This window comes from Chelon labrosus (genome assembly GCF_963514085.1).
Source record: "Chelon labrosus genome assembly, chromosome: 22".
In the NCBI taxonomy this organism is placed as follows: Eukaryota; Metazoa; Chordata; class Actinopteri; order Mugiliformes; family Mugilidae; genus Chelon; species Chelon labrosus.
In genome coordinates, this window is record NC_140355.1 from 17,406,670 (window position 1) to 17,434,237 (window position 27,568).

Consider the following 27,568-nt stretch of genomic DNA (forward strand, 5'->3'; position numbering starts at 1 on the left):
CAAGGCCTTGTCGTTGGATGGATTCTACCTGGCACATCCTGTCAGCTCGTCCAGTGATCAGAGGGAAACGGGGAGGGTAATTTAAAGGCCTGCGAGCAGCAATGTGATGAGACACAACTTACTGATCGACCTGCGAAGGTTCCTATGTGTTTCTAAGTTTTAGACATTATTCCGTAAATGTGATTTTGTCTAAACAGAGTTAAGGTAGATAGGCTGACATCACAAAACCACAACACACAAAAAAAATTGATGAGAAAGCGGCGTAGATTAGTGGGAGGAAGGAAGATTGAGGTAGTCATCTCGCCAGAATACAGAGGCCATTCTTTGAATATTTGATGCAGACGGATAGCTGTTCACTCCAGTGGAACAAACTGGATTGGAGTCCAGTCGCTCATCTGGAAAAGGCTGTAATTTAAAGTCGTAGCTGCCGAGTGTCCTTAAGATCCTCATTTCCTTTCTGGCAGAACTTCAACCTCCGGATCGACACACCTGGGCCCTGCCCTCTGCCGAGGTCGAGTGGGCACACGCAACCATACGTACACACACACACAAACCCAATCAGGCACTTGAATTTCATGGGCTGTAATTGTAAACAGTAATTTTCTCCCAAATGGCAGGCTTGAGCGGAGAGTGGGTAAATAGATTGTCAACAGTCTTGGTCCCAGAATATTTTGAAACTCAACTTTTCCAAGTGTACGTGCACCCTGCTCGGTTTCCTACGGTTATTTGGAAAAAGGGAAAGCAAAAAGCAGTAGTGACATGTCATTTATGTTTTGTATAAAGGTATTCATTTAAATAAACTGAAAGGATTTAAACAGCATTATTTATAGGTTGCAGTTTTCTAAATTCTTTGCAAAATATAATGAAATATCATATTTGCATTCAATGACTGCAAATAATTTTTGTCTCTAAATTGTGTGTGTTAGCTTTGCATTCAGTCAGAGAAATTTATTTCATTTAAGAGTTTGACTCGTGTCTGTTGTTGTGTTGATGTTTCTTTGCTCAGTATGTAAAGAGCACATCTGGTAGTGAAATGAAATGACACAGAATCAGATGGACTGGAAACTCTACAAACTGCACGACAACTGTAGTTCTGCCAGTGACTTCTGAGAAAGAATCAAGTGCATTTGAGACCAAAAAGTGTTACGAAAAGTTAACATAATAAACCTAACATGGAGATGAGTCTCAAGGGTATAAGCTACCGTTTGGATTTAGTCTTATTTCTGCTTGTTTAAATTTCTTGCTGCATGCATCCACTAATTAGGCCATGCATACAAGATAAAAATCACAAAAACTAATTAAAAAATTAATATTTTCTTACTTTTTACTGTCTCTCTTAGGTATACTTCATAATTTAATATCTGCACTCTTTGCAAGACTTTAATCTTTCTTTGCTTTATATTTCTTACTGTAAAAGCAATTTGGCAACAAGAGGTACTGTATGCACCGCCAGATCTTGAAAAGTCACAGGTTCCACGTGGGATTTTTACACCGATACTTCCTAATATTGTGTAGGTCTCTCTTGTGCCTTCAAAACATTGTGACTCATCAGAGAATGGACATGGGCCTTCTGAGGGTGTCCTGTGGTGTTTGGCAACAGAATGTTGTTAGTGGGGGGGCCTTTGGGTCCTATGGGTTGAGGGGAGGGGCCTCTGTGAATCATCCCACAGATACTTGATCAGTTTAGGATCTAGTGAATTTGGAGGCCTGGTCAACAAACATGTCTTTTTCAGTTGTTCCTAAAGCGTTTTTGTGTGTGTGCCTGTGTCAGGCTGCATCCTGCTGGGGGTGGCTGCTGCCATCAAGGAGTGTTATTGCTATGGGGTGGGGGTGCCTGTCTGGTCTAGGTGGGTGTTACATGTCTAAGTAACATCAACACGAATGCCAGGTCCAAACATTTCCCAGTAGAACATTGCATTGTTACAAGATGATCAATGTTACTCACTTCATCTGTCAGTGGTCATAATGTTATGCCTGATCGGTGTATACGCTCCTGCAAAAATGCTGCTTTCATATTGTGCATCATCAAAACTGCACTCACAGCCCGTGCGTGGTCAAAACTTTCTCTTGCCGCCTCGTCACCAACATCTCATCTCACGTTCGTCTGCTTTCTTTCCCTCTTCCAGGTGCAAGTGCAATCTCCATGCCGCCCAGTGCACGGTGTCTGACGGGAACCTCCAGTGCCAGTGTGAACACAACACCACCGGCCAGGACTGCCAGCGCTGCAAGAAGGGGTTCAAAGCCAAGTCCTGGAAAGCAGGGTCCTACATGCCAGCACCGAACGGATCCCCAAACACCTGTAAGTACCTGATTCTGCACCACTATGATGTTCATCCAACTCATCAATCTGACATAGTTAGATATAAAACTGCTGTCTCCTTTCACGTGCCTGAGCTATTGATATCTGACAGCTTGCCCATAATACCCATGAAATATTAGCTATATAACTGTTTAATTAGTTTAAATTCTTCAAATGGCATATTTTTATTGGAGTTTTTCTGAAATACCTTCTGATAGATGAATGATAGATTTCATCACAACTCAGGGAATCACTCCTGAATAAAAGCTTAATTAAGGAAGCAGCGAAAAAAGGAAAGAGGAAAGTTGAAGAGTTGTCGTCACCTCGGTGCAGAGAGCTGTGTATCCAAGTTGTGTAACAACAGAGGGAGAGTGTATGTGTATGTGTGTGTGTGTGTGTGTGTGTGTGTGTGGAGAGGAAATCCTCTTGGAGAGTGCAGCCAGCTCCAGCAGCTAGATATGATAAAATAATAATCTAGGGCAGCCCCTCCCTGGTTTTCTCCTTTCGAGCAAACACACTCACACAAGACAGGGAAACACTATCAGAAACACACACACACACACACACACATACACCTTTACCTGTGCACACTCTGCAGCGAATGGCCCTATTGTCCGCCTTTCCTTTTTAACACGCGGCCGTTTCCAGCCCAGTTCTAATGGCACTGACGCGCACCTGCAAAGGTCATCGCCAGCCTTTTAAACTCCCAAATCCCATTAGTGGAATTTAAAAATTAAAATGTTTGCAACTTGCTCGGTCGAAATGCAACACAAAAATGGCCACGGCTCACGGAAACGTTTTGGTCTCTGCAGACTGCATTATGCATGCCAAGCTAAGCTAACAGTACAATCTTGAAAAAATATGCAAGAAAAGGCAAAAAAAGTTTCGCAGCTTAGCTAAAGTGGTGGTGCTTTTCGTACACGAGGAGGCCCTGTGAATGGGAGGGTTTGGGAGAATAAGTGTAATAAGTTAAATTAAGGAGCATATGGGGAGCCAGCGCAGACCCCGTAATTAGTCCAGCACATGGAGAGGGTGGTCCACAACAAGCCCTTAGCTTGCAGAGGAGCTCTTAAACCCTCTCTGCCACCTGAGTCAGATAAATGAGGTAGAGTCAAGTCTTTAGGCAAATTGAATGCATAAATAAACAAGTTCTCATCTCCACTTGCTTTTCTTATTCTCTTTCAGGTACGATTGCTGGTTCCCCCTCCGGTTCTAGTAAGTAATAACGCAAAGCAAAGCAGAAGTGGTGTTATTCCTCTGTCTTTCTCTTCCTGTCTCGTGTCTTTCCCTTTTGTTGCATTGTTTTTGAAATTTTAAGCTTTAACCCCATACCTAGCCATCTGTACGTCTCTTAAACCCCACTCCCACCTCCTCTCTCCTGTGATGTTCACCCGGCTCTGTAGCTAGTCATTTCTCTTTCTCTGCATTTCCTCTCAGCGCTGCAGCATGGGCCCGGTATGCTTCATTATTAATAGGCCTCTCTGTCGCCATGTCCTTTCATCACCAGAACATCACACTAACCTGCACAGGAGGAATTCTTCCACAGTTCTACGTTTTTTTTATTTTATTTTATTTAGACTAAAGTCGGTGCCGTTGATGGATTGTAGAAAGGAGTGATGAGAGAGGAATTGGTGGTGGATGGGGAATCAAAGACAGCTTGAGAGAGAGAGAGGGAGAAAGGGAGAGAGAAAGAGAGAGAAGGATGTGGGCATATGTTAGTGTGTTGTAATGCAGTGTGATTCCGGGTGAGGAGCTCAGGGAGGCAGGAATAAAAGGGAATTTGATTAGGGATTCTCTCTGTGGAGAGGCTCTCAGCCTCCGAGCTGTTAGACAGAAACGATCGGCAAAGTGGCAACATCAACCCTGACAGCACTGGGCTTTTCTCCACATGGCCCAACAGTAAAAGGCTGATGCATGGTTAGACTGAGCAATTGGACCGCACTGCAGAAGCCTGCTTTTAAAAGGGCTCCTCTGACAATTAGGCATGACTGTGTGGTTATTTGGAAAAATAATGGGCGTGATTTATCAAAGAAAATAATGAATCCTGCTAATGGCTTGATTATGAGTTTGGCGGTGCGGCTTCAGACTCCCACGGATTCAGTTTCGGTTTTTTAATCAAGGCGACTACCTGTGTTGCTGAACAGCTGCAGCATCAGCTACATCTAAGACGGTTACTGCTCCTGAGGCTGAGGGTGAAACAGAGGGGGGAGCTAAAGTTGAAGCTCAGGGTGAAACTCAAGGTGAAGCTGAAGGTGAGAGCAAAGCAGAGAGCAACGCAACCATCTCTGAAGCCGACGATGTTACCCATGAGCACTCTGGAGTCCCTCGGGAAGAGAGGCGAAAACGTAGCTTAGCAGATACTTCAGTACTAGGAAATCTTGAGCCACTTCCTTACTTCACTTCTCACCCTACTTATACTGCAGAAAAAGAACTTTCACTCTATTACAGTACATCTATTTGACAATTATAATTATTCTTTACTTTATAGGTAAACATTTGAACAGGAATCTCTACCTTACAAGTAATATTTGGAGTTCTGCAAGTCCTGCAAGTTTTATTATCTTTGAGCAAATTTCCCTTTACACAAAGGTCACGCCAAAGGACATTTTCCCCCTTTTTCTGTCTTCCTTCAAGATTCAGACTGTTCTTTAATATACATCAAAGAAAGAGTTCAGAATTTAAGAGTTATATGCATTTTAAATTTGTAGTCTTTACTTAAAACTATTAATTTATTGGTCTTCATGGCTACTCCAAAACAATAGGCTCATGTGCAAATGAAAGCATGAAGGGTTGGGGTTATCATGTGATCAGTAGTGAGCTTTACAATTACAGGTAGGCTAGTTTCCAGTTTTTGTGCAAAAACTAATCAGCTTGCAGCTGTAGCCGTATTTTTGTGGCATCAGTCTTCAATTGTTTACGCAAGGCAAGACTGTGCATCCTGCTGTCCAACAAAATGTAATGGGTACTACTTTACTTTTCAGGAAATACAGGTGTTTTACATCTGCTGCTGTATTTATAGGTTCTGACGGAGTTACTTTTACTTGAGTAAAGGTTGATCTTTCGTCCTTCACTGACCACAGATGACACAGCAGCACCAGCAGCATGGAATTACTAGACACTCCTGTGACAAATCAAATATGGACAATCCCGGTGGAAGTGCTTATAGTGACTGACAAGAACGGTGTTTGTGCTCCGTGTATACACAATACATAATTCATCCTGGAACTTAGTGGAGGTCTTTAGATGTACATTGACTGCTTCCCCCGGCCTCATCTCTGACGTTGACGTTAGATGCCGGTCGTCCTGTCTTCAGAGCAAGGGCGTCACACACTATACGGACATTCAGACTTTTATTTGTTCTGACTGAGTGACTTTAAACAACCCGGGATGGATGTGAACAGATTCTGTCAGCTGCTTCGACGTACAGTAAAGTGGTCCTTAAAGCCCAGCTCGCCTTCATACTAAATTTAAACCTGCCATCTTGGTAGGAAGCGGACCTCTCGTGTTACACCAGAAAAGCACTTAGGACGTGGGAGGAGCTGGGATTTGAGCAGCGCTGTGATGGCGTCAGACCTTTTTTTTTTGTCTTAAGGAAATCCATTAAGAGTGTTTTGGGTTTGTTTTTTCTGGACAGCGCAGCACTTTTGTTTGGCTGACAACAGTAGGGAACGCAAAGAATTCACTGATTAGCTGTGATTTAGGATGGGGGCTGACAGCTTTGGTATTTTTTGAATAGAAATACAATAACTTTAGGAACTATTTTAAAGTTCGCTGTGAAGGACACAAATTTCACAAGACGTCATGTTGAGACTTTTTGTCCATTTAAACTATATATTATACCCACAATAACGCTTCAGCTATAAATTAAGCGGCAAAAAAATCCCAAAAATATGTAATCAAAAATCACAGTGAGAAGTGAGAAAACTAAAGAAGTGAGAAAACTAAACATCATCCAAAATATCACATTTAAAGTGTTAAAACAAATAAAATGAATATCGAATTCTTAAAAAATAAATAAATTATAGAAAGCTAGAGTAATCGGAGAGAACCCACGCAGGCACAGGAAGAACATACTATTACAGAGTCGTATTCCTGCTTTTATTTTTTTTTCCTGCAGGTTTAGAGAAGTGTATTTTGGCTTGATCCTGACCCTGATGTGAGCAAACCCTTGTTATATGTGTGTCTGCGAGTGTGTGTAGATTTATAGCGGGCATATGGTGCAGTTCAGTGAAACCCATAAATCATCTTCATCCCCTCCTTCTCCTCCCGGGGATCTGAGGTCTTAGGTTCCCTTCTCACAGAGAGGCCGCCACTACTGTTTGTTCATGCACACACTGATACACACACACACGCATGCACGCACATACGCAAAGAGGTTTTATCATATTGTTGCTGAAGGTCTTCCGACTTTAATAACTAGATCACATTACGCGATAAGCTGTCTTGAATAATATAACCGGTAATGTCGGTTATCTTCTCCCCGACTCTCAACTGTGTTTGATGCATTCAAAGACTGTAGGTTATTTTAGGATATGAGTAAAGCAGCCTGGGATTTTGTGTTTCTATTTTTTCATCCATGTAAAAGTTGGTTAAATAAATAATAATTTCTAGTCTACTACCAGGAATTTGAAAAAGCAAATCCCAGCTTAGCTGTTTATTGTGTGATTTTACATCAATATCCTTGATAGTTTTAGATAGATTCGTATTTATTATTTTTTTTTTTTCACTGTGGTCTGTGCTGCCCAAGCAGACGCATCTTTAAAAACATTACGGCTAGACAGTATGTCACGGCAGTTGCACACTTTATCATGTCTGTGCCCCAGTTAAGTCAGTGAACATGCTCAAATGAGGATTAGCAATCTATTGGCAAGAGAGTCTGATCCATAGAGCCCACAGCCCATTGGTCAGCTGGACAGATGGGCGTTCGGCGAGTGGGGGGAGGGTAGTTCAGGGAAACCAAATCCTAAAACCCAGACATACATCTACCTATCCAGCCACCGCAACCTTGTATGACCCTACTTCATCGTTCATCCAAAATCAGATCCCAGGGCTGTAGAAGAGCCTGAATACGGCACTCACGCGCGGACAACTGGTCATGCACTAACTGAAACCCTTGCATTTTTATAAAGGCTGAACTTGGCCTCAGTCTGAGACAGATTGGATCATGTCTGGAAAATCATGCGACATATTAATAACATCCATGCTGCCCAACCACCATTAGGTGTTCCGGCAAACGTTAACTGCTCCTGAATGACAATGTCTTCATTAGCGCGGAGCTAAATCAATGTCTAGCACTCTGGTAATAAATGATGAAAATGCTAAGACTGACAGGTGGCATTAAACCTTATTGTTATACTTTTCTTGCGGTTTATTAATACAAGTGACAAATGATCTCATTATATGCAAATGCATTTGCGTGGAAGTCGCCTAAAAATGTGTATAGTCGGTGTGCATGCGTGCAAGAGAGTGTGTCAGAGGACAGTTAGTGGGTCCATCTGTACAGACAGACAGGCTCATATTAGAGGATTATGAATCAGCTTAGACTGTTGATGCATATTGTGAGAGAGGGATGGCGCTGTTGCCTGGCTTAAAAAAAAAAAAAAAGAAGACACTAAGATCCTTTTTTTTTTTTTGTTTGTTTTAACCATTTTTATTTCACATACAGAGTCGACTGACGGATCCGATTCTGGGGCTGGAAACTCAAATTTCAACTCTTTAAATTCTCATCATTTTGACAATAATAAAGGTAGGCATTAAAGTAGTGATTTAGTCCTGATTCTAATACAATTAGTAGAATCGATGGTATTGGAATCATTGTTAGAAATTGCATTAGTGCATTATTTTCCCGATGTAGAGCTTCCAAAGATTTCTGTCACAGCCCAAGACAAAAACCTGCCAGGTCGCCCCTTCCTGTGCAAGGTTCACCCTTTCCCCCTCTGCTTTTCAGCTTTCTAGTTTAATAAATAACTTTACCATGGAGCTGGGCAACTCGCTTTTCTTCTAGAAATGCATTTTATTGTGCACTTTTTGTCATAACACTGCAGGTGCACCAATCAGGCATAACATTATGACCACCATCCTAATATTGTGTAGGTCTCCCTTGTGCCTCCAAAACAGTTGTGACTCATCAGAGAATGGACATGGGCCCTTTGAGGGTGTCCTGAGGTGTCTGGCAACAGAATGTTGTTAGTGAGGGGCCTTTGGGTCCTATTGGTTGAGGTGAGAGTCCTCTCTGGATCATCCTACAGATACTTGATCAGTTTGGGATCTAGTGAATTTGGAGGCCAGGTCAACACCTTGTGCTGTTTTTTATGTTTTTTTAGTTGTTCCTAAAGCATTTTTGTGTGTGTGTCTGTGTCAGGCTGCATCCTGCTGGGGATGGCTGCTGCCATCAAGGAGTGTCACTGCTATGGGGTGGGGGTGCCTGGTCTGGTCTAGGTGGGTGCTACATGTCTAAGGGTGCATCCGAATACTCAGTACATACCAACGTTGGTTAGAACGTACTATTCAACCGCCAATTTAGTACGTTATTTATGTATGCGAGCGAGTAGTAGGCATACAATTCGGACGTACTGGGCAGCCATCTTGCCTGTCCTTTGACCCCGGATGTTTACATGTGACGCCGACACATAGGACGCACACCGACGGATGCCGCGAAATTTTAAAGCCACCTCGGAGAAGTATTTTCGAAACAACCAACATTTTAAACTCAACATTTATCCTAATATACTTACATTTATAAACTTCGGTTGTCGTAGCTGTAGCTGTCACAACGGTCTCAGCCATTTTGTCTGATTTGATTTTCCCGGCGGCTCGTCTTCTTCTATGCTTAGCGGGCTCCTGCTGAATTGTGTGATAGCGTAGTGAGTTGTGGCTGATTGGTGTTCGTTACAAGGCAGCTTTGATGTATGTGTTTAAAGTGATCCTTCAACTAGGACTTTTCATGGCCCAATAACCAGGAATAATAAAGGTATTAATGACACAATATATCGTAGTGTGAAGCAAAACCTCTCAAATAACAGCGCTGCAGCTAAATGGCTCAATATTTAGCATAACAATTGTGTTATTTCCTCTCATTAGAGGTTCACATTAGTAGAAGACAATGTGACAATTAGCCTTGACATCAGAAGAGTTTAAATTTATACCAGCGGCTTTATGTATTCATATTATGTTCATTATCTCACTGTATGGTGGTATATTCACAAATCAGTAATTGATTCATTTCTGACGTGGAGGTGAGAAATAATCGCTGCCATTATTTGTCAGTGTTCGTCTGATGACAAAATTGAATGTGTGCAAACACATATGCGCGTCCATACACAACACTGCAAGTGTAAGCCAGAGTAGTACACTTTGACAAACACTGCTAGGTTTCATTTTACAACCGTATTAACAATAGTCACACCTTTAACAGTCACAGTGTTTTGCAGAAAGAACACGGTTTCCAGCACTGAAAGGGTTGTGGAACAGCTTTCGAGTTTAGCCTATCTCAGCAGTGTGAAATCACACTTTCATTGTGTGTTCTCACTTCGGTGTGTATGAACGTGCTTACTAGTGTGTGTGTGTGTGTCTGTATGTGCACAGTTGAAGAACAAAAAAGGAAAGCTAGGCTTTCTTTGGATAAACAATCTGAGGCAGCATCTCTTATGCTAATGTCTTAGCCTGCCCATTCCTCATTGCATTTACATTCTCTGTCCTCATGCAACTGATGCAACAGACAGCAGAGCTCCACCAGGAGAAAGCAGAATTACAGAGAGCTCAGCCCCGCTAACACACAACGTGTTGCCCACCAGCTCTTTATCCGAGCCTCCGCCGATACCCAAGGGACAGTCTACCACACTTTCCATTGCAACCAAGCTTCCTCTTTCACCATCCTCTTCACAAGAGAAGCAAAGAGTTTACCCTACACCAGAGAAGGTCGCGCCTTCGGAAACCATCCCTGAACACTCACATCTGTCTCATCTAGTCCCAAAGGAGTCCACACATCACTCTGTTGTTGACCATCACCATCACCATCACCATGCAGTCACAGAGGAGTCCCCTCTCCATCCATTGACTCAATTTAACCATCACAGGAACATGCCTGAAACTGGAGAAAAACACTCCGAGCCAAAGCATAGCGAGAGAGGAGGTAAGGCACACCCATCTCTGCAGTAGATATAGACTAGAGTAGCAGCCCGTAGACAATAGAATAATCTAATTTAGAATCAGGAGATCATTTTCATATCCAGCCAGCAGGATGGTGTTTATGGAGTGGAACTCATCTAAAATGGGCAATTTTCAGGGGGTGAAACTCACTAAGTTGCTGTTAGACACAAGCTATCATCATTTTTTATGTTTCTCAGCATCATATCACATATCAGAGATGGTTATTGAATTATAGTGCGACAGTGAAATCTACTTAATGTGGGTGTGTGAGCGAGCGGCCGCTTGAGTGTAGAGAGCCAAACACAAAGTTATAAGAGTTTTTTGGAACTGGGATCTCTGTGAGGATAAGTGAGTTCAGTTGACATTGTTTTTGCGTCATGCAGAGAAATTGAAAGGATTGTAGAGCATCCGGCACAGGATCAGAGTGATGAAACGACATAGCGGACAGATTCAGGACTTAACCCTTACTTACTTCAGCAGATTACAACATACTATGACGGCAACATTAGCGAACGAATCGTCAGGACGTCAATGAAACGTGTCGTTTGAGGTCATTCTCTGCTGGTTCTGGCTCGGTGTCAACCTGCCAGTGAGGGAGCAGACGAAGAACTCTATCACTGTCATGCTTTCCTAAGCCCGGTAGACTCTCACACACACTCAACCTTCTTTCAGTCAGTGTGGAGCGAGCGGGAACCCCTGAATGCTCGGGCTGCCAATGTCTGATGTCAGACGAATCGGGCTGAGCTGATTGAGATTAATGCCAAGAATGGTTCGAATCACTCCTACCCCCGAGGCAGCATGGGTTACTGAGATTAAATGCATTTATGCTCACTGCTGTGCTACATCAGGCTTTGAAACAACTGTGATTCAGAATCCTGCTTTCCCACACGAGAGATTTTTCAGACAGTGTGTGTGTGTGCGTGCGCGCGCAGCTGATGTGTGACAGATGTGTGAGGGAGTGGGGCCAGAGTCGGACATGAGCAGAGGTAAGAGGTAGGCAGGGGTTACTTTGATGAGATGTAATGATGGCATGATGCCAGTTGTGTGAAATGGTCCAGGGTGCTGTGAGAACAGCTGCTGGCGTCCTGTCTCACTGGAGCCCTGGGGAGGGGGAGGGATGAAGGGGAGTGAGGGGGCGGGAGATAGCCTGAAGGGGGGATGCACGGCGGGGGAGCGGCATGCTTGCAGCAGGATGCCCCTCTCTGAAGAAGAACAACTGGAGACGTACGCTGCCTCCGCAAAAACACCTCAAGGGGAAACGCAGATGGAAGCATGCGGCACTGTATTCTCCTGTGGTCTGATGATCATTAGTCCCTAAATGACGTGCATCATGTGGTCGCTTCATGCGAGTGGTTATTTAATGGTAAACCTCCCTTCCAGGAGGATTGGGCTGTTTTAATTTATTGAGTGTGCTGCTGTAAACGGAGATGTATGAGGGGAAAGAGACTTTATCCATGAACTGAACTAGTTTCTTTCACTGGAGCTTACTCTACTCCAGCCCACAACTTGAAGCAAAGCATCCTGGGAATGTTAAAAAAAAAAAAAAGGCCCTCTGGGAAAGTGGAATATACAAAGAAACAGGGAAAGGAGGAGGAAAAACTTGAGCAGGAGACTATTTAAAATGCAGTAAAAGTGAAATGTGTGAGGCAAGAAGTCTCCATACGGATTTGAGGTGTTTTGTGCATCTGTGGGACCAGAGCGAACACAAGGAAGAACAATGATGAGGAGACATTACTGTAATATAAAGCAGCCTATGGTGTCGTATGAATATTCATATTTTGGCTAAGTACAACAGCAAAATTAAGAGCAGAGATGGATGTTCTTTCTATATTATGAGAGGGAATAAAGCGTTAGAGTAAGCACTAAGGCAGACAATTTCATGATACTCACATAAAAGGAAGTGCATGCCATTTCTTTAACACCCAGAGTGAAAATATAGTGATGAATGAGTTTCTCGAGCCTCTCCGACTCTCACAGCTTTTTCCCAAGCCCAGGGCTGAAGCCCCTGATGGGGCAATCCACTATCTGACAGAGAGAGAGAGAGAAAGGAAGAGAAAAGGAAGGCAGAGTCTCAGAGGAAGAGGAGAAGAAGGCGGACGATATCAGTAATCTTTAACCGCTGCAGTATCAGCCTAATTATAAAGTTCTTATTGTTCAAGTCGCTGAGGAAAGAGCCTGTAAAACACCCCACAAGACGTCTGGTCTTGTTATGTTAATGGTGATTGTGGTGTGGTTAGCCTCCCACAAGTCTGTACATGAGGCTCATGGACACAAAGCAACAAGCTCCTCTGAGCATGGGCAAAAAGAAAGGGATTAAGAGGAGGAGGAAAAAAGGAAGAATAGCTTAAAAGACAGGTATTCCCTTTAAATTGAGTAGATTTATGCACTGCGGTTTACTTTTGATGTGGTAAAAATGCAGTAAATAAACTTTTATCATTATCCTGACAGCGCACAGTGAAAGCTAGGACCCTGAAAACAGAAGAGACCAAAATTTATCTCTCCAATGAAATGATAGTCTGTCAGTTAGCTTGAGCTACAGAGATAAATCATCATTTTAGCAGATAACAGTAATACCGTACATGTATTTGCGACAATGGCTGAAGTAAAACTGGTTAGACTTTGTATTTATGGTTTATCAAATAAAACTGACCTTTATTTTCTTGCTTTTTGTGTAAATGGACACTGTGTTGTGTCAGGCGCCCACAAGACGTTCACGAGACTCATAACTACAGCTGAACATGGGGGAATAAAAGGAGGAGCAGTAGCATACAAAAAGAATGTCCTCATATGTTGTATTAGGACATGTCGGTTGCTTCCCACAACGACATACACAGTTAGGGTTGCAAAATTCGGGGAATTTTCAAAGTTGGAAACTTTCCATGGGAATTAATGGGAATATATGGGAATTAACGGGAATTAACAGGAATATATGGGAATAAACAGGAATAAATAAGAAATTTACAAAATTGAAGGTTGGCCCTGAACAGGGAACTTAAATATAGTTGGGGGGAATATATTGTAGCATAGTCTTGGCTAAAACAACCAGATTTAATGCAAGTACACTCCTCAATCACATGCACACAGCACACTGCTTACTGCAGGGCTATTGAGGCCACGCCCCCTACATGCACTGTGCATTCCTCCATCACATGCACAGGTGATTTCTTGAAGCCTGGAGGCCACACTTTTGAGCTCAAAGCACAAGACTATTGAAGCCACACATTTGAGCCCGCGGACTATATAAAGTCAAGTAAGTTTTGATAATATCATGGGGTAAATATATTTGATCTATAATGTTATTAATGTTTAACTTGCAAATATTAAATAAAAATGTATTAATACAGTAGCTAACTATCTGGTAAGTTAGGTGCTAAATGAAAGCTATTTTTCATTTCATTGACCATTTAAGAGGCTAGCTAATTATGGTGGTAGCTACCTCAAATTTGATGCTGTTTCTTCTGACTCCTGCAAGACGGTTTTCTGTAACCATACAAGAATTTATACATCAATTGTCATCCCATAATTCCCATAAATTCCCATAAATTCCCAATAATTCCCAATAATTCCCATAATTCCCATTATTCCCATGGACAGTTTCTAATTTGGAATATTTCCAAAATTCCCCAGTTTAACTTCCCATGGAAAGTTTCTGGAAATTTACCGGAAATTTTCCACCCCTTTGCAACCCTATACACAGTATGATAAAGGATATGCACAGTAAGACTATTGGAGGAGGAGGGTTAGATGGTGGCGTTGGTCATTTGAGAGACTGCAGTTTGTGCCAGACCATTACTTTTTTTAGCTGATCGACTCATCGCCATTTTGGATCATCATATTTATTTCTGGCCGTAGTTTGGTTTGCGCTAAAAGAGACTATTCCCACCATTAAATGCTGCATAGCTTAACAAACACAACTTGTTTCGGTCTCCTTAAAAGTTCTACTTATACTGTGGTTTTCCTGGTTTATGTGCTGTTGTAGTTGTAGTTAACTGTGGTTTACTGTAGTTTTTTTCATATTAAGAAAATTATAGTTGGCAACTTAAAGCAAAACAAACTAAGTGTGCATAATTTTTTTTGTTATCATAATCACGATGGTGTGTAAGTTGCCGGAGAGCATGCACAAGAGAGTCACGGCCACAAAACTACACCCTTATCAAGACATGGGGAGGAGAAGGAAAAGCAGACAGGTATCCACTGTGTGTGTAGTGGTAGAAAGTTTGTAAATCATGTACGCACAAATGCATTCATGTAAGTGATTTTTAATGTTAATTATGATTATGGTCAGACCCCCATACATCGGAGGGACACGTACATGAAACTCATGGCCATAAAACAACAACAACCTCATCTGGGCACGGGGAGAAAAGTGAGCAGGTGGAGCATGAAGAAAGAAAAGCTGAGAGGACAGGTATCTATTTCATATGTAGAATAGTGGTAGATATCTGTAGTTAATATGTAGTGGTAGAAATGTGCAGGAGATAAATATTCAGCTTGGGTTGTTGGTTACTGGTCAGTTAAAGCACATATGATATTTTTGCTTGTATTGTCATTGACGACTGTGGTGTGACAGTTTCCCACATGTCTGAGGGACACGCACAGGAGCCGCATGGCCACAAAACAACAACCTCATTGGAGCACGGAGATAAAAGGCAAGAGGAGGCACATTCAGAAAGAAAACCTGAAAGAACAGGTACACGTGTGGTTTGTGGTGGTAGAAAGTAGTCTTGCTAGATTTAGGCTGTGTACTATAGTTTCAATGCAGATGTGGAAACACGCAGCAGATAAACAGTTGGTGAGACTGCAAAGATGTATTCAAGTATTTTTTTATTTTATTTTTTTTTTTACTTGTTGTGAGAGTGACGACTGTGGCGTTCCAGCTCAAGGCTATATAACAACCCCACCTGAGCACAGGCAAGAAAGCGAAGAGGAGAATGAAATAATGACAAGAATGTATAGGAGACAATGTTTTGATTTGTATAACATTATATAATAACAGTTTATTTTTGGTGAAGTAAATGCGCAGTGGTGAAACTTCAGTAACATAAAACTTTAAATGGAAATTGGCAACTAAAGCAACAGAAATAACGTATCTTTAGTAGGCCATGTCATCAAAAGGGGAAAAAAAAAAAAAAAGAAGGTGAAAGAAAAGGAATCTTATCATTGCAGTTAAACTAAACTGTTGCCATGAGTTGAACTTCCAAACTAGTGTTATGCTCATGATAATTGTGGTGTTTCAGTTTTTCACAAATCTGAGGGACACACACATGAAACTCAAGGACACAAGCATGAGACTTCTGGAAACGTGCATGAGGCTCATACCCACAAAACGTCGTCTGAAACCAGAATGGAAAGGGAGGAGGAAAATGAAATCAAAGGTATCTTAGCAACGTTCTTAAATGTAGATGTAGTCTGCTCAGCTTGTAAACTACTGCAACAAGCTTAACTGTCCAACCAGTTTTAAGTACTTTTTAATTGTGGTGTTTCAGTTTCTCACAAGTCTGAGGGACACATGCATGGGACATACGGACACATGCATGAGGCTCATGGACACAGGCCTGAGAGTCATGGACACGTGCCTGAGAGTCATGGACACAGGCCTGAGAATCATGGAAACATGCATGAGAGTCATGGAACCGTGCCCGAGAGTCATGGACACGTGCCTGCAAGTCATGGAAACATACATCAGAGTCATGAAAACATGCCTGGGAGTCATGGAAACGTGCATGAGAGTCATGGACACAAACCCGACCCTTATGGACATGTGCCTGAGATGCATGGACAAGCGCATGAGACTCATGTAAATGTGCATGAGACTCATAAACACGACCCTGAGCCTCATGGACACATGCCTGAGCCTCATGGACACGTGCCTGAGACTCATGGACACGTGCCTGAGACGCATGGACACGTGCATGAAGCTCATGGAAACGCGCATGAGACTCATGGAAACGCGCATGAGACTCATGGACACATGCCAGAGACGCATGGACATGTGCATGAGACTCACGGAAACGTGCATGAGACTCATGGAAACGTGCGTGAGACTCATGGACACATGCCCGAGTCTCATGGACATATGCCTGAGACGCATGGACACTTGGATGAAGCTCATGGACCTGTGCACGGGACTCATGGACACATGCATGGAAACGTGCATGAGAGTCATGGACACGTGCATGAGAGTCATGGACACGTGCCTGAGACACATGGACAGGTGCATGAGGCTCATGAAAACATGCACAGAACTCATGGAGATGTGCACAAGAGTCATGGACATGTGCCTGAGTCTCATGGACACGTGCCTGAGATGCATGGACCCGTGCATGAGTCTCATGGAGACGTGCACGAGACTCATGGAAACGTGCACGAGACTCATGGAAACGTGCACAAGACTCATGGAAATGTTCATGACAGTCATGGACATGTGCCTGAGTCTCATGGACATGTGCCTGAGACGCATGGACACATGTCTGAGACGCATGGACACGTGCACGAGGCTCATGGAAACGTGCATGAGGCTCATGGGCATGAGGCTCATGGAAACGTGCATGAGGCTCATGGGCATGAGGCTCATGGAAACGTGCATGCGGCTCATGGGCATGAGGCTCATGGAAACGCGCATGAGGCCCATGGGCATGAGGCTCATGGGCATGAGGCTCATGGAAACGCGCATGAGGCCCATGGGCATGAGGCTCATGGGCATGAGGCTCATGGAAACGTGCATGAGGCTCATGGGCATGAGGCTCATGGAAACGTGCACGAAGCTCATGGGCATGAGGCTCATGGAAACGCGCATGAGGCCCATGGGCATGAGGCTCATGGGCATGAGGCTCATGGAAACGTGCATGAGGCTCATGGGCATGAGGCTCATGGAAACGTGCACGAAGCTCATGGGCATGAGGCTCATGGGCATGAGGCTCATGGAAACGTGCATGAGGCTCATGGGCATGAGGCTCATGGAAACGTGCATGAAGCTCATGGAAACGTGCATGCGGCTCATGGGCATGAGGCTCATGGTAACGCGCATGAGGCCCATGGGCATGAGGCTCAAGGAAACGGGCATGAGGCTCATGGGCATGAGGCTCATGGGCATGAGGCTCATGGAAACGTGCATGAAGCTCATGGGCATGAGGCTCATGGGAACGGGCATGAGGCTCATGAGGCTCATGGGCATAAGGCTCATGGAAACGGGCATGAGGCTCATGGGAACGGGCATGAGGCTCATGAGGCTCATGGGCATAAGGCTCATGGAAACGGGCATGAGGCTCATGGGCATGAGGCTCATGGAAACGGGCATGAGGCTCATGGAAACGTTCATGACAGTCATGGACATGTGCCTGAGTCTCATGGACACGTGCCTGAGACGCATGGACACATGTCTGAGAGTCATAGAAACGCGCATAAGACTCATGGAAACTCGCATGAGACTCATGGAAACGTGCATGACGCTCATGGAAACGCGCATAACGCTCATGGAAACATGCACAAGGGTCATGGAAACGTGCACGAGACTCATGGACATGTGCCTGATTCTCATGATAACATGCACAAGACTCATGGACACATGCATGAGAGTCATGGCCACAAAACAACAACAACCTCATCTGGACACGGAAAGAAAAGGGAAGAGGAGGAGCATACAGAAAGAAAGGCAGAAAGGAAAGGTATCTCAGTTAGATGTAGTGGTAGCAATGTACTTATAACCTGTAGTGATAGAAATATGCAGTAGATACAATTTCATCTGTGTTTAATTTTACCAGGCAGAGAAAAATGCCCACCTGAAACCTAGTAAGTAGAAAGAGCAGATATTTATCTAAAAGACCTTCTTGTAATGTTAATGACGATGGTTATTTCAGACCCCCACGAGTCTGACGCACATGTGCACGAGACTCGTGGCCACAAAACAACAACCTCCTCTGAGCACAGGGGAGAAAGGCATAAAGAAAGAAAAGGTATCTGGTGGTGGCAGCATTTTTTTTTTTTATTAATTTACATACTGAAATATGCAGTACATAAACTTTCCTCATGAGCTAAACTTGGCGACTCCAAGCATTAAACTGGGCCACTATAAACAGCAGAAATATATCTATATTTATGTGTCTGTATGTGTTCAGCAAAATAATAGTGTAGTCAGTAGATTTATAGAGTAAAATCCCAATTTGGCATCAAATTAAGCATCATATTGTTTAAAATTGTTGCTGAGGAGTAAGAATAGAAATGGACAGGAGGACCAAGATAGACTGAGCTAGGCATCTTTTCATTATGGCTGAGACAAGAGCAGAGAAAATGTTTTTTTTTTTTTTTTTTTTCATATAGTTTACAGGATAGATTGTCATCGTTATGACTACCGCATATTTTTGCTTGTTTGTCACTGATAACCGCGGTGTTTCAGTCTCCCACAATTTTGAGGGACACATACACGAGCCTCACGGCCACGCAGCAAAATCATCATCTGGGCACTGGGAGGAGAGGCATCATGAAAGAAAAGCTGAAAGAAGAGGTACTTTATATGTAGTCGTTTCACTGATCTACTGTAGATTTACAGTAGCTATAAACGGTACATTACTTCAGATGCAGTAAATATGCAGTAGATAAACTTTCCCCCATGAGTTAAGCTTGGCAGCTTGGTGTGAAAAACGGAAACAGGAAAATGCTAAATTTATCTCTTGAACTATATGGTGCTCTGTCACTCACCATAAGGTTGAATCTTATTCTGGTAGCAACTGTGGTGCCATATTTCCTATTCAAGATACTGAGGGTGAGGGTGAAGGATGAGGCTGACATAAATACGTCTGTCGTATGAATATTTTTAAAGGAACAGTATGTAAGATTGTGGCCAAAACTGGCACTGCAATCACTTTCAAAATACTGTAGAACGGTGTATCCCCTCCAACCTCCCCCCTGACTCGAGGTTGCCAGGTTACCGAGGTAACGTTAGGCTACTCAATACGTCTCAATTACGTTTCACATTGCCATAATCGACGTGCTAATGTTGTTTTCCTCGGCGTTTCAGCATAATGACAGAAAAACGGGCTCATAATGCATCGCTAATGTTAGCAATGACGACTCGCCGTTTTTATTTCCCAAACAATTCCTCACCTTTTCAATTCGATCACCCACCTCCTCTGTATGCGCTAACGTAACGTTGCTTTGCACGAACATGCATAACTTTGTTCGACTGTCGTGAATATTTTAAATGTCCATTTACATTATGTACAAGTAAGTTAGCCAGATGAATCTTACTTGTCCAGGAGAAAATTAGCAACGTTGGCGTCTGTCTTCAAATTCTTCTCCGTTTTCAGCCGTCTCCATCTTTCAAAGGCATCTCCTATACAAATCCTTGTTTTATTTCGGACTTTGTCACGACGTAGTTCGGATTCATAACGAGGTCTTAGGTTTCGTAACGTTATACATGTTTTATCCGACACGTTCGTAGCTGCAGCTGTGGTAACTAGAGCAGAGCTGGCAACCCGGAAGACAAAACTCTACTGACTTCGTGATTGGTAGATAGGTGGAGGGTGGCGCCTCAGACCAAAACACAACATGACAACAATAACATCAGTTGAGGGCTGCAACTCTCACTTTTAAATGACAATATCCTGGCCGGACCACTGTTGTCAATGATATAAGTATTTGAAATGAACATGATTTCTTCATGTCTAGTGACATATCAGGGCCATTTTATGATTAATTGAAATACATTTCTTACATACTGTTCCTTTAAATACCCTCATGTTTTGTCAGAGCAATAGATGATAGATTGTGTGAATATTTTGTGCCATATACTGCACAAAATGCAGATATATACCATATAGCTTAGAATATTTAAATGAGATCTCTACTAGAAGAGGTTTTTTTTTTTCGCAGTTCTTTGAATATTGTTGATTGGTAAGTAGTCTATATGCTGCCTAGTTTGGTGAAACAGTCTGAGATGATCTGTGCTGCGTCAATATAAATTGATTTTGGAGTCGCTGCTCATTTGTAGTGCACCATGTCTCCGAAAAACCTGAGATGGAAAGAGGCGGTCATGAGACCACAAAACACACCTTTGGGAGAGACGATGAAGAGGAGAAAGAAAAGGGGAAAAGGAAAGGTAGAGTTTTCGTCGTGCGACACGGTCGTACAGTGATTCATAACTGGTTGAACAAATTTATCGTGATGAGGTTAATAGGTGACACAGTGCCGGGTTTATCGGAAATCTTCGTTCTGCAGAGCTGCTCCATTAAATGTGGTGATTTGAATCATTTGAGCCCCTTAGTCAATTCATTATTTTTTGGCTGAATCTGCGTCATTGCCTGCACATAAAAATAAAATCTTTAACAAGTCTGAAGACAAACATTTCCCACAGATATTTTCTGTTGTTTTCTGACACAGTTAAGTATCTGCTCAGGGGCTTTCAATCATTTTCAGCAGATTTATTTAAAGAAGTGTGTTTTTTGAGGCTATAAGGGGAGCTCTCATCGAGTATTTTTTACTTTGTATTAGTGAAAAAGTCTCACAACAGATCTCACATTAGTTCCAAGGTCAAGAATAAATCTTTGTTTTTTTTTGTGTGTTTCAGAATTATTTAATAAAGCAATCTGAAAAGCTGAATATGTTTAAAAAGTATTGACAGCCCTCTCTTGCTATAAATAAGTAGCTAAATAGGCCATCAGATTTGGAGATACGGCTTGAAAACTCTCCGGTTTCTGTCCAGCCAGTTAAGAAACACTACACTAGTTGAAGATTAGGCTTTACAGAACAAAGCAACCCCTGTCTTTAAGGTAGAATCTAGTGGAAATACCTAGCACCTCATCCATAAGACCCCTCTCTAGTACTGTTACTGACCTCTAGGCTATAACCTGCTCTGGCTGTGTAAAGGTATAGAGGACTGTAGCGGAGTGCATGATGTGGAGACAAATCTTAAAGAAAGATTCCTTCATCCTTCAAGGGCTTCTGAAACTCTTGATCTCAGGAGAGCCGCAGGCCAAAGAGCTGTTTGGGATCATATACGATGATTTCAAAGGTAAGAGACCAGCACGAGCAGCACGCTGTGCGAAGAACCAGACAGGAGGCTTGAGCTGGCTTAGATTGTTTGGTTCAGATCAGAAGCACATTTCTGTGATTTCCATAAATTGTGGCGCTTCAAGGAGAAAACCTGTGGAAAAATTCCCCTCCGTTGTTTTTTTGTTTTTCATTTTGCTCATTCTTTCATTCTTCTTCCTCCCTGTGACTCCCTCGTGTTTGTGTTTGTTTTATGTGCACGATCAAGGTAAGAGTCTGCACTTTAAATTCATATTAAACCATCAAACAGTTACCTATATTGACATTTGCGCTCATTGATTTTAGAAGCTATCCTTGTTATTCCTTCAGCCTCGCAGGTTCTTCGATGCATGCAGTCATCTCTCCGTCTCCAAATATAACCGCCTTTAACTGTTAACAATTCACAGCTGATAAATACCAATAAAGCAGCATCTTGACTCGTAACGTTAATCTGTGGAACAATGTCCCATCGCCTCTCTAGTCTGCGGAGTAATTGGCCATTTATATTTAATTAGGCAGTCCTTCCTCCCGCTGCTAGCATGGTTCCCTCAGTGCTGAGAGAGGCACTTTATGGCGCTCCTCTCGCTGGCTTCCTTTACACCAGCTCATTAATATTTCAGCTGGCATCATCAACCAAACAATAATAAAATAATAATGTGACGGCTGATTAAACAGCTAAACTCCGACTTTTTAATGTGCATTTAAATGTGTATTTGCATAAACATGCCTGGTAAACGCCTCTTTAGAGGACAGTGATGCCTTGCAGCACACCATTGCAGCCAACTTCTAAGGCTTAATAAAACCTTAATTAGGTGCCGGCCCCAGCCAAGATAATCGTGGAAAGACTGTGGAGCAACCCCTTCTCTCCACCTCTCGCTGTACCCCTCTGCACAATGCAGGCCTCACAGTAGTAGGTGATATCAGGCTTTCATTTCCATTTCTCTGTGGAAAAATTATACAAAAAGTCTTGCAATATTCTCCCCATCATGTTGTCTTTTTTATTTTTTTTTATTTTTTTTTAGTTTTGGTTTTAGGGTGTGAAATCTGGAACAAGTCTTAATTTATCAAGCGTACCGGCGTGTAGAGTAAAACCTGCAATCAAATCTTCTCGTATAATTCATGAATTACAAAGGGAAAATTTAATTAAGAGCTCAGACTGTGCCGCGGTATAGAGGAGCAGATTTAAAACTGCGGAAATGAAAAAACAACAGTGACTCAGAGTTTGAGGCTGGGACAAAAATATCATCACAATATATTTTTCCTTATAGTGATCCACATAGATAATAAATAATGATAAATACCAACTAATGCAGTGCCCGTTCAAAGAAGAAGGGGACGCCGTGGCCTGCGGACATGTGGCAAAAGATTGAATGAACTGAAATAGGGTAACTGTGTCAAAGCCCCCCAACATTATGAAAGTGTAACGGGAAACCCCCATTTTAGCTAAAATATGACAAAATACTCATCCAAATGACTTACTTGGACCACTGAGCAGTGCACCTGCCAAGTTTGAAGTGGAAAGGGATGTTGAGAAAAGCGAAGAACAGTCATAGACATATACAGAAAATAATGAAGAAGGAAACACATTTGGCACATTTCATAACCAACACTAAAATGTAAACGGTAAAAGGTACCTTTACTATGAAGTTCAAGGGGTAACAATATATTTGTTAGGTTAAAACTAAATTTTTTTGCCTTATGAAACTCAATTTTTCCAAATCACGTCTTTCCCAAGAAAATATAAAACTGATATTATAAGTCAGTGATGTTTGTCTTTCCAAACAAACTGTAGAAAATGTCTTTGCTGTTAAACCAGCTTTGGAAATGTGAGACATTTGCAATTACTGATGTCATACGACGTCTCTTCTCCTGGTTTGCGACCCTACACATGTCAGCTACGCAACCAGATAAGCTGTTACCAAATAAGTTGATTGTGCAAGAGAGATATATTTATTGTAAATTACCACCCATTTTATCAGTTTTCCATCAGGTTAACCGGTGCCAGGCCATTTTTAAAAGTGTCAGGCGCAGTCTGGAAAACACCCACTGTATCGCTCACCTCAGACTCCCTTGGTTATTGTTCTATAGCGGATAACCTACCCATCTACTAATACAATTAAATTCCCAGACCCAATTAACATGCCTGTACTCAGGCGCCCGCACACAAACACACAAAAAACAAACGCACACACACACACAGGATAGCGGAATTCCCATCAGTAATCAGTGCAGCTCAGGGAAGCAGACTCAGCAAACCTGTGAGTGTAGTAATGGAGAGGGAGTGGTCTGTCTTTATTGAACCAATATAGAGTGAGAAAGTCATAAAACGCACACAGGGCCACTCAGTGTTCACTGACCTCTAAAACTTTCAGACATGAAAATCATTTTCCTGCTGCCATGCATCCTATGAGAATCTCCAAATCTAAAATCTTGAGTTGCATAAACATTATAATCATCCCACCCTAAGACCTGAATTTAAACCCGTGTCTTTCCTTTTAGACTGTGAGTGCTACGGCCACTCCAACCGCTGCAGCTACATCGAGTACCTGAACATCATCACATGCGTCAGCTGCAAGCACAACACCAGGGGCCAGAACTGCCAACTCTGCAGACTGGGATACTTCCGCAACGCCTCTGCCGAACTGGATGATGAGAGCGTCTGCATCGGTCAGTCTGCTGGGAGGGAGTATGTGGAGGGGGATGATGCGTGTGTTAGCACAGCGGCGGAGTGTGTGTGTGTGTGTGTGTGTGTGTGTGCGCAGTGTGAGTGAGTGACAGAACTGGACGATGAGATGCTGCGTTATGAAACTGAAATTACCACATCTAGCTAGTGTAGTGGTGAAATTTTAATGCATAAATTAAAAAAAACTATCTAACTATCTTCTTAAACAATATAGCTGCTTTCTTGACACATTTCTGTTATCTTGGCTCTGTAGTCTAGCGCACAGGATTTAAAAAGAAACTATGATTATGGGATTAAAGCACTGTCAGATTCAAGCTGGGTGTGTTTACATCCACATCAGAGGAAACTGTAGTTCTTTTTTATGCATAGTCCCCAAACTGTAGGGAGCAAAAGTGGTTTCAACACAACCTCAAAGCTGCTAATTGATATTCCAATATTAAGTGAAGGATGAAACAGCTAAGTGTAACGTCATCTCTACTTGTTTCAGGTTGTTCTTGGAGGAATATTTTAAATTGCCCCCATTTCCAGAAGGAGTGGGATTTAAAAAGTACTTAAGAAAAGAACAGTTACGTATAAAACTAGCAATTAATGACTAGTTATTGGCGGTCCAAAACGGTGAAATTTGCAATGCTTTGTCCAAATTTCTTGGATTTCTTTCGCTGTCACAACCATCTCCAGACAAGGCTCAGAAATCATCCAACAACCAACCTGCAGGATGATTTGTTGGATAAGCTACACAACCTCCCAGGTCTTGGCATCGTCTGATGGTTTGGGGGGGGGGGGGCTCATATGCAGTATACGAGGAAAGCATAAGTGCAGCAAGAGGGCGAGGGTCTAACGACTATAACGAGACAGGAAGAATCTGGGTTAGCGGGTTAGCTTGCAAGATGTAGATATCTCTGCAACACATTACATACATGTAGGGTTGCAAAGGGGTGGAAAATTTCCGGTAAATTTCCGGTAAATTTCCAGAAACTTTCCATGGGAAGTTAAACTGGGGAATTTTGGAAATATTCCAAATTAGAAACTTTCCATGGGAATTATGGGAATTATTGGGAATTTATGGGAATTATGGGATGACAATTGATGTATAAATTCTTGTATGGTTACAGAAAACCGTCTTGCAGGAGTCAGAAGAAACATCATCAAATTTGAGGTAGCTAGCCTCTTAAATGGTCAATGAAATGAAAAATAGCTTTCATTTAGCACCTAACTTACCAGATAGTTAGCTACTGTATTAATACATTTTTATTTAATATTTGCAAGTTAAACATTAATAACGTTATAGATCAAATATATTTAACCCATGATATTATCAAAACTTACTTGACTTTATATAGTCCGCGGGCTCAAATGTGTGGCTTCAATAGTCTTGTGCTTTGAGCTCAAAAGTGTGGCCTCCAGGCTTCAAGAAATCACCTGTCCATGTGATGGAGGAATGCACAGTGCATGTAGGGGGCGTGGCCTCAATAGCCCTGCAGTAAGCAGTGTGCTGTGTGCATGTGATTGAGGAGTGTACTTGCATTAAATCTGGTTGTTTTAGCCAAGACTATGCTACAATATATTCCCCCCAACTATATTTAAGTTCCCTGTTAAGGGCCAACCTTCAATTTTGTAAATTTCTTATTTATTCCTGTTAATTCCCATATATTCCCGTTAATTCCCATGGAAAGTTTCCAACTTTTAAAAATTCCCGGAATTTTGCAACCCTACATACATGTCTTTGACATAACACCAATTGCTATTTCTTAATATATTGTTGATAAATTTTGCTAATCTTTGAATGTTTGAAATTAAAAATCTTGCTGCTTTAAGCAAGTGCAACGATATTCTCAGTTGACTGATCTTGCAAGTCAAGAAGTTTCTATTGTTGGTACAATAAATCATTTAGTTTTTAGGGCTTCTTCTGCTCCGTTGTCCTGAAGCTGCATGGACTACAGTATGAATTCAAGAAGTCTTACACTTCTCACCCAATACAGACGCAAACACCCTCAGGCACCCTTAAAGCGCAAACCCAATATGCTAGAGTGCAGAGCCAAAACAATGAAGAGCATACAACTGGTGTAATACTAATAACGGTACTGTAGGTGAATAGTTTTACATCGTTGGTTTCACGGAGCATTTACTCCTTTTAAACTCGACTTTTATTTAAGGGCATGTGCTGATACGAGGTCACTCTGTTTGCATAGCTGTGGAGCTAAAATCTGGTGTTGATTTGGATCCATCTGTAGGTGGACTGCAGGGGGTTGGAGGGTAAACTCGCCGCGGTCGGGGCGCACACACACACAGGGCCAGGCCTTGGAGTCAGCACAAATAAGGCCCTATTAGCTCATCTGCCAGCGCACTGGCACACCAAGCGGGGCAACAGAAATCGGTTCACACCAGCGTCCCTAGAGCAAGAAACCAAACAATCTAAGACACAAAGGCATTTGCACGCGCGTTTAATACCCCACAAATGTTCACTCACAGCGTCTCAAATATTATCCCAATATTAATGCACATGACCCACAAACACAGGAATACCAACCGCATTGCTGTGGCTGGTTTAATGTGGGCCTCTTGGCTCGTTTCACTTGTATGAATATTTTATGGTAGATTTTATAATAAATTAGTTGATCTGGGGTTTACGTAAAAAGACACACGATCGGCTCACGTCAGTCATGAGAGAAACTTAACTTCATCAACTACTGGATGATAGATGCAGTTTTTTACCATCTCTGATTACGACCAACTATTACTGAACTGAATATCAGTTTCTCTAAATAATTGGAATAATTTGCTGCAAAAATTTAATTAAGAGCTCAGACTGTGCAGCAGTAATAAAAAAAAAGTAATATTTAAATGTCATTGTGCGAAGAAGAGAGGTAAACTGGAATCAGTAGGACGTTTTAACACCGTAATACAACCAAATTATTGTATTAAACATGCCAACAAATTATTCTCATCGGTAGAAAAGGAGCTGTTTGACACGCATTTGAATCAAAGTATTAAGACTGAACTAAAGATTAATTATGCATCATGACAAAAAGACTTACCAGCTGTTTAAAACATCACAGCGCTCATTACTTCTTCTTCTACCTTAGAATTCAGATGTCATATGCAAGATCTTGCAGTTCTGGGATTAGTTTCCCAAATATCTGATATATAAACACACACACACACCCACACACACAGTATTTTCTCATTTTATTTCTCAGTTTGGATGGGAGAGAAGTGAGAGCAGTCTCAAGGCTGTATGATAGGAGGTGTTTTGCCAGAGATCCATGCCAGTGAGTTTTGTTGAAAGACTGCACGGTTTACTTCCAGCAGACTTTGAGACAGTTTGAGTAGTGGTGCTTTACTATTTGAGAACGAACACAGACAACAGTGTGATCTAAAATGTAAAATGAAACGTCTTTTAAATAGTTCTTAGTCCC

At 42.2% G+C, this 27,568-nt stretch overlaps 1 protein-coding gene across 1 annotated transcript in view; it reads left to right on the plus strand.

The window, feature by feature from the left end:
- Positions 1-27,568, plus strand: part of ntng2b (netrin g2b) — a gene marked incomplete at its 5' end in the record, with an annotated part of 65,048 nt that overhangs the window by 35,622 nt on the left and 1,858 nt on the right. The window contains 3 exons of the mRNA XM_084571661.1: positions 2,127-2,299; positions 3,485-3,514; positions 23,969-24,136. Coding sequence (XP_084427787.1) covers positions 2,127-2,299; positions 3,485-3,514; positions 23,969-24,136 — 371 coding nt within the window. The remainder of the gene's footprint in view (positions 1-2,126; positions 2,300-3,484; positions 3,515-23,968; positions 24,137-27,568) is intronic.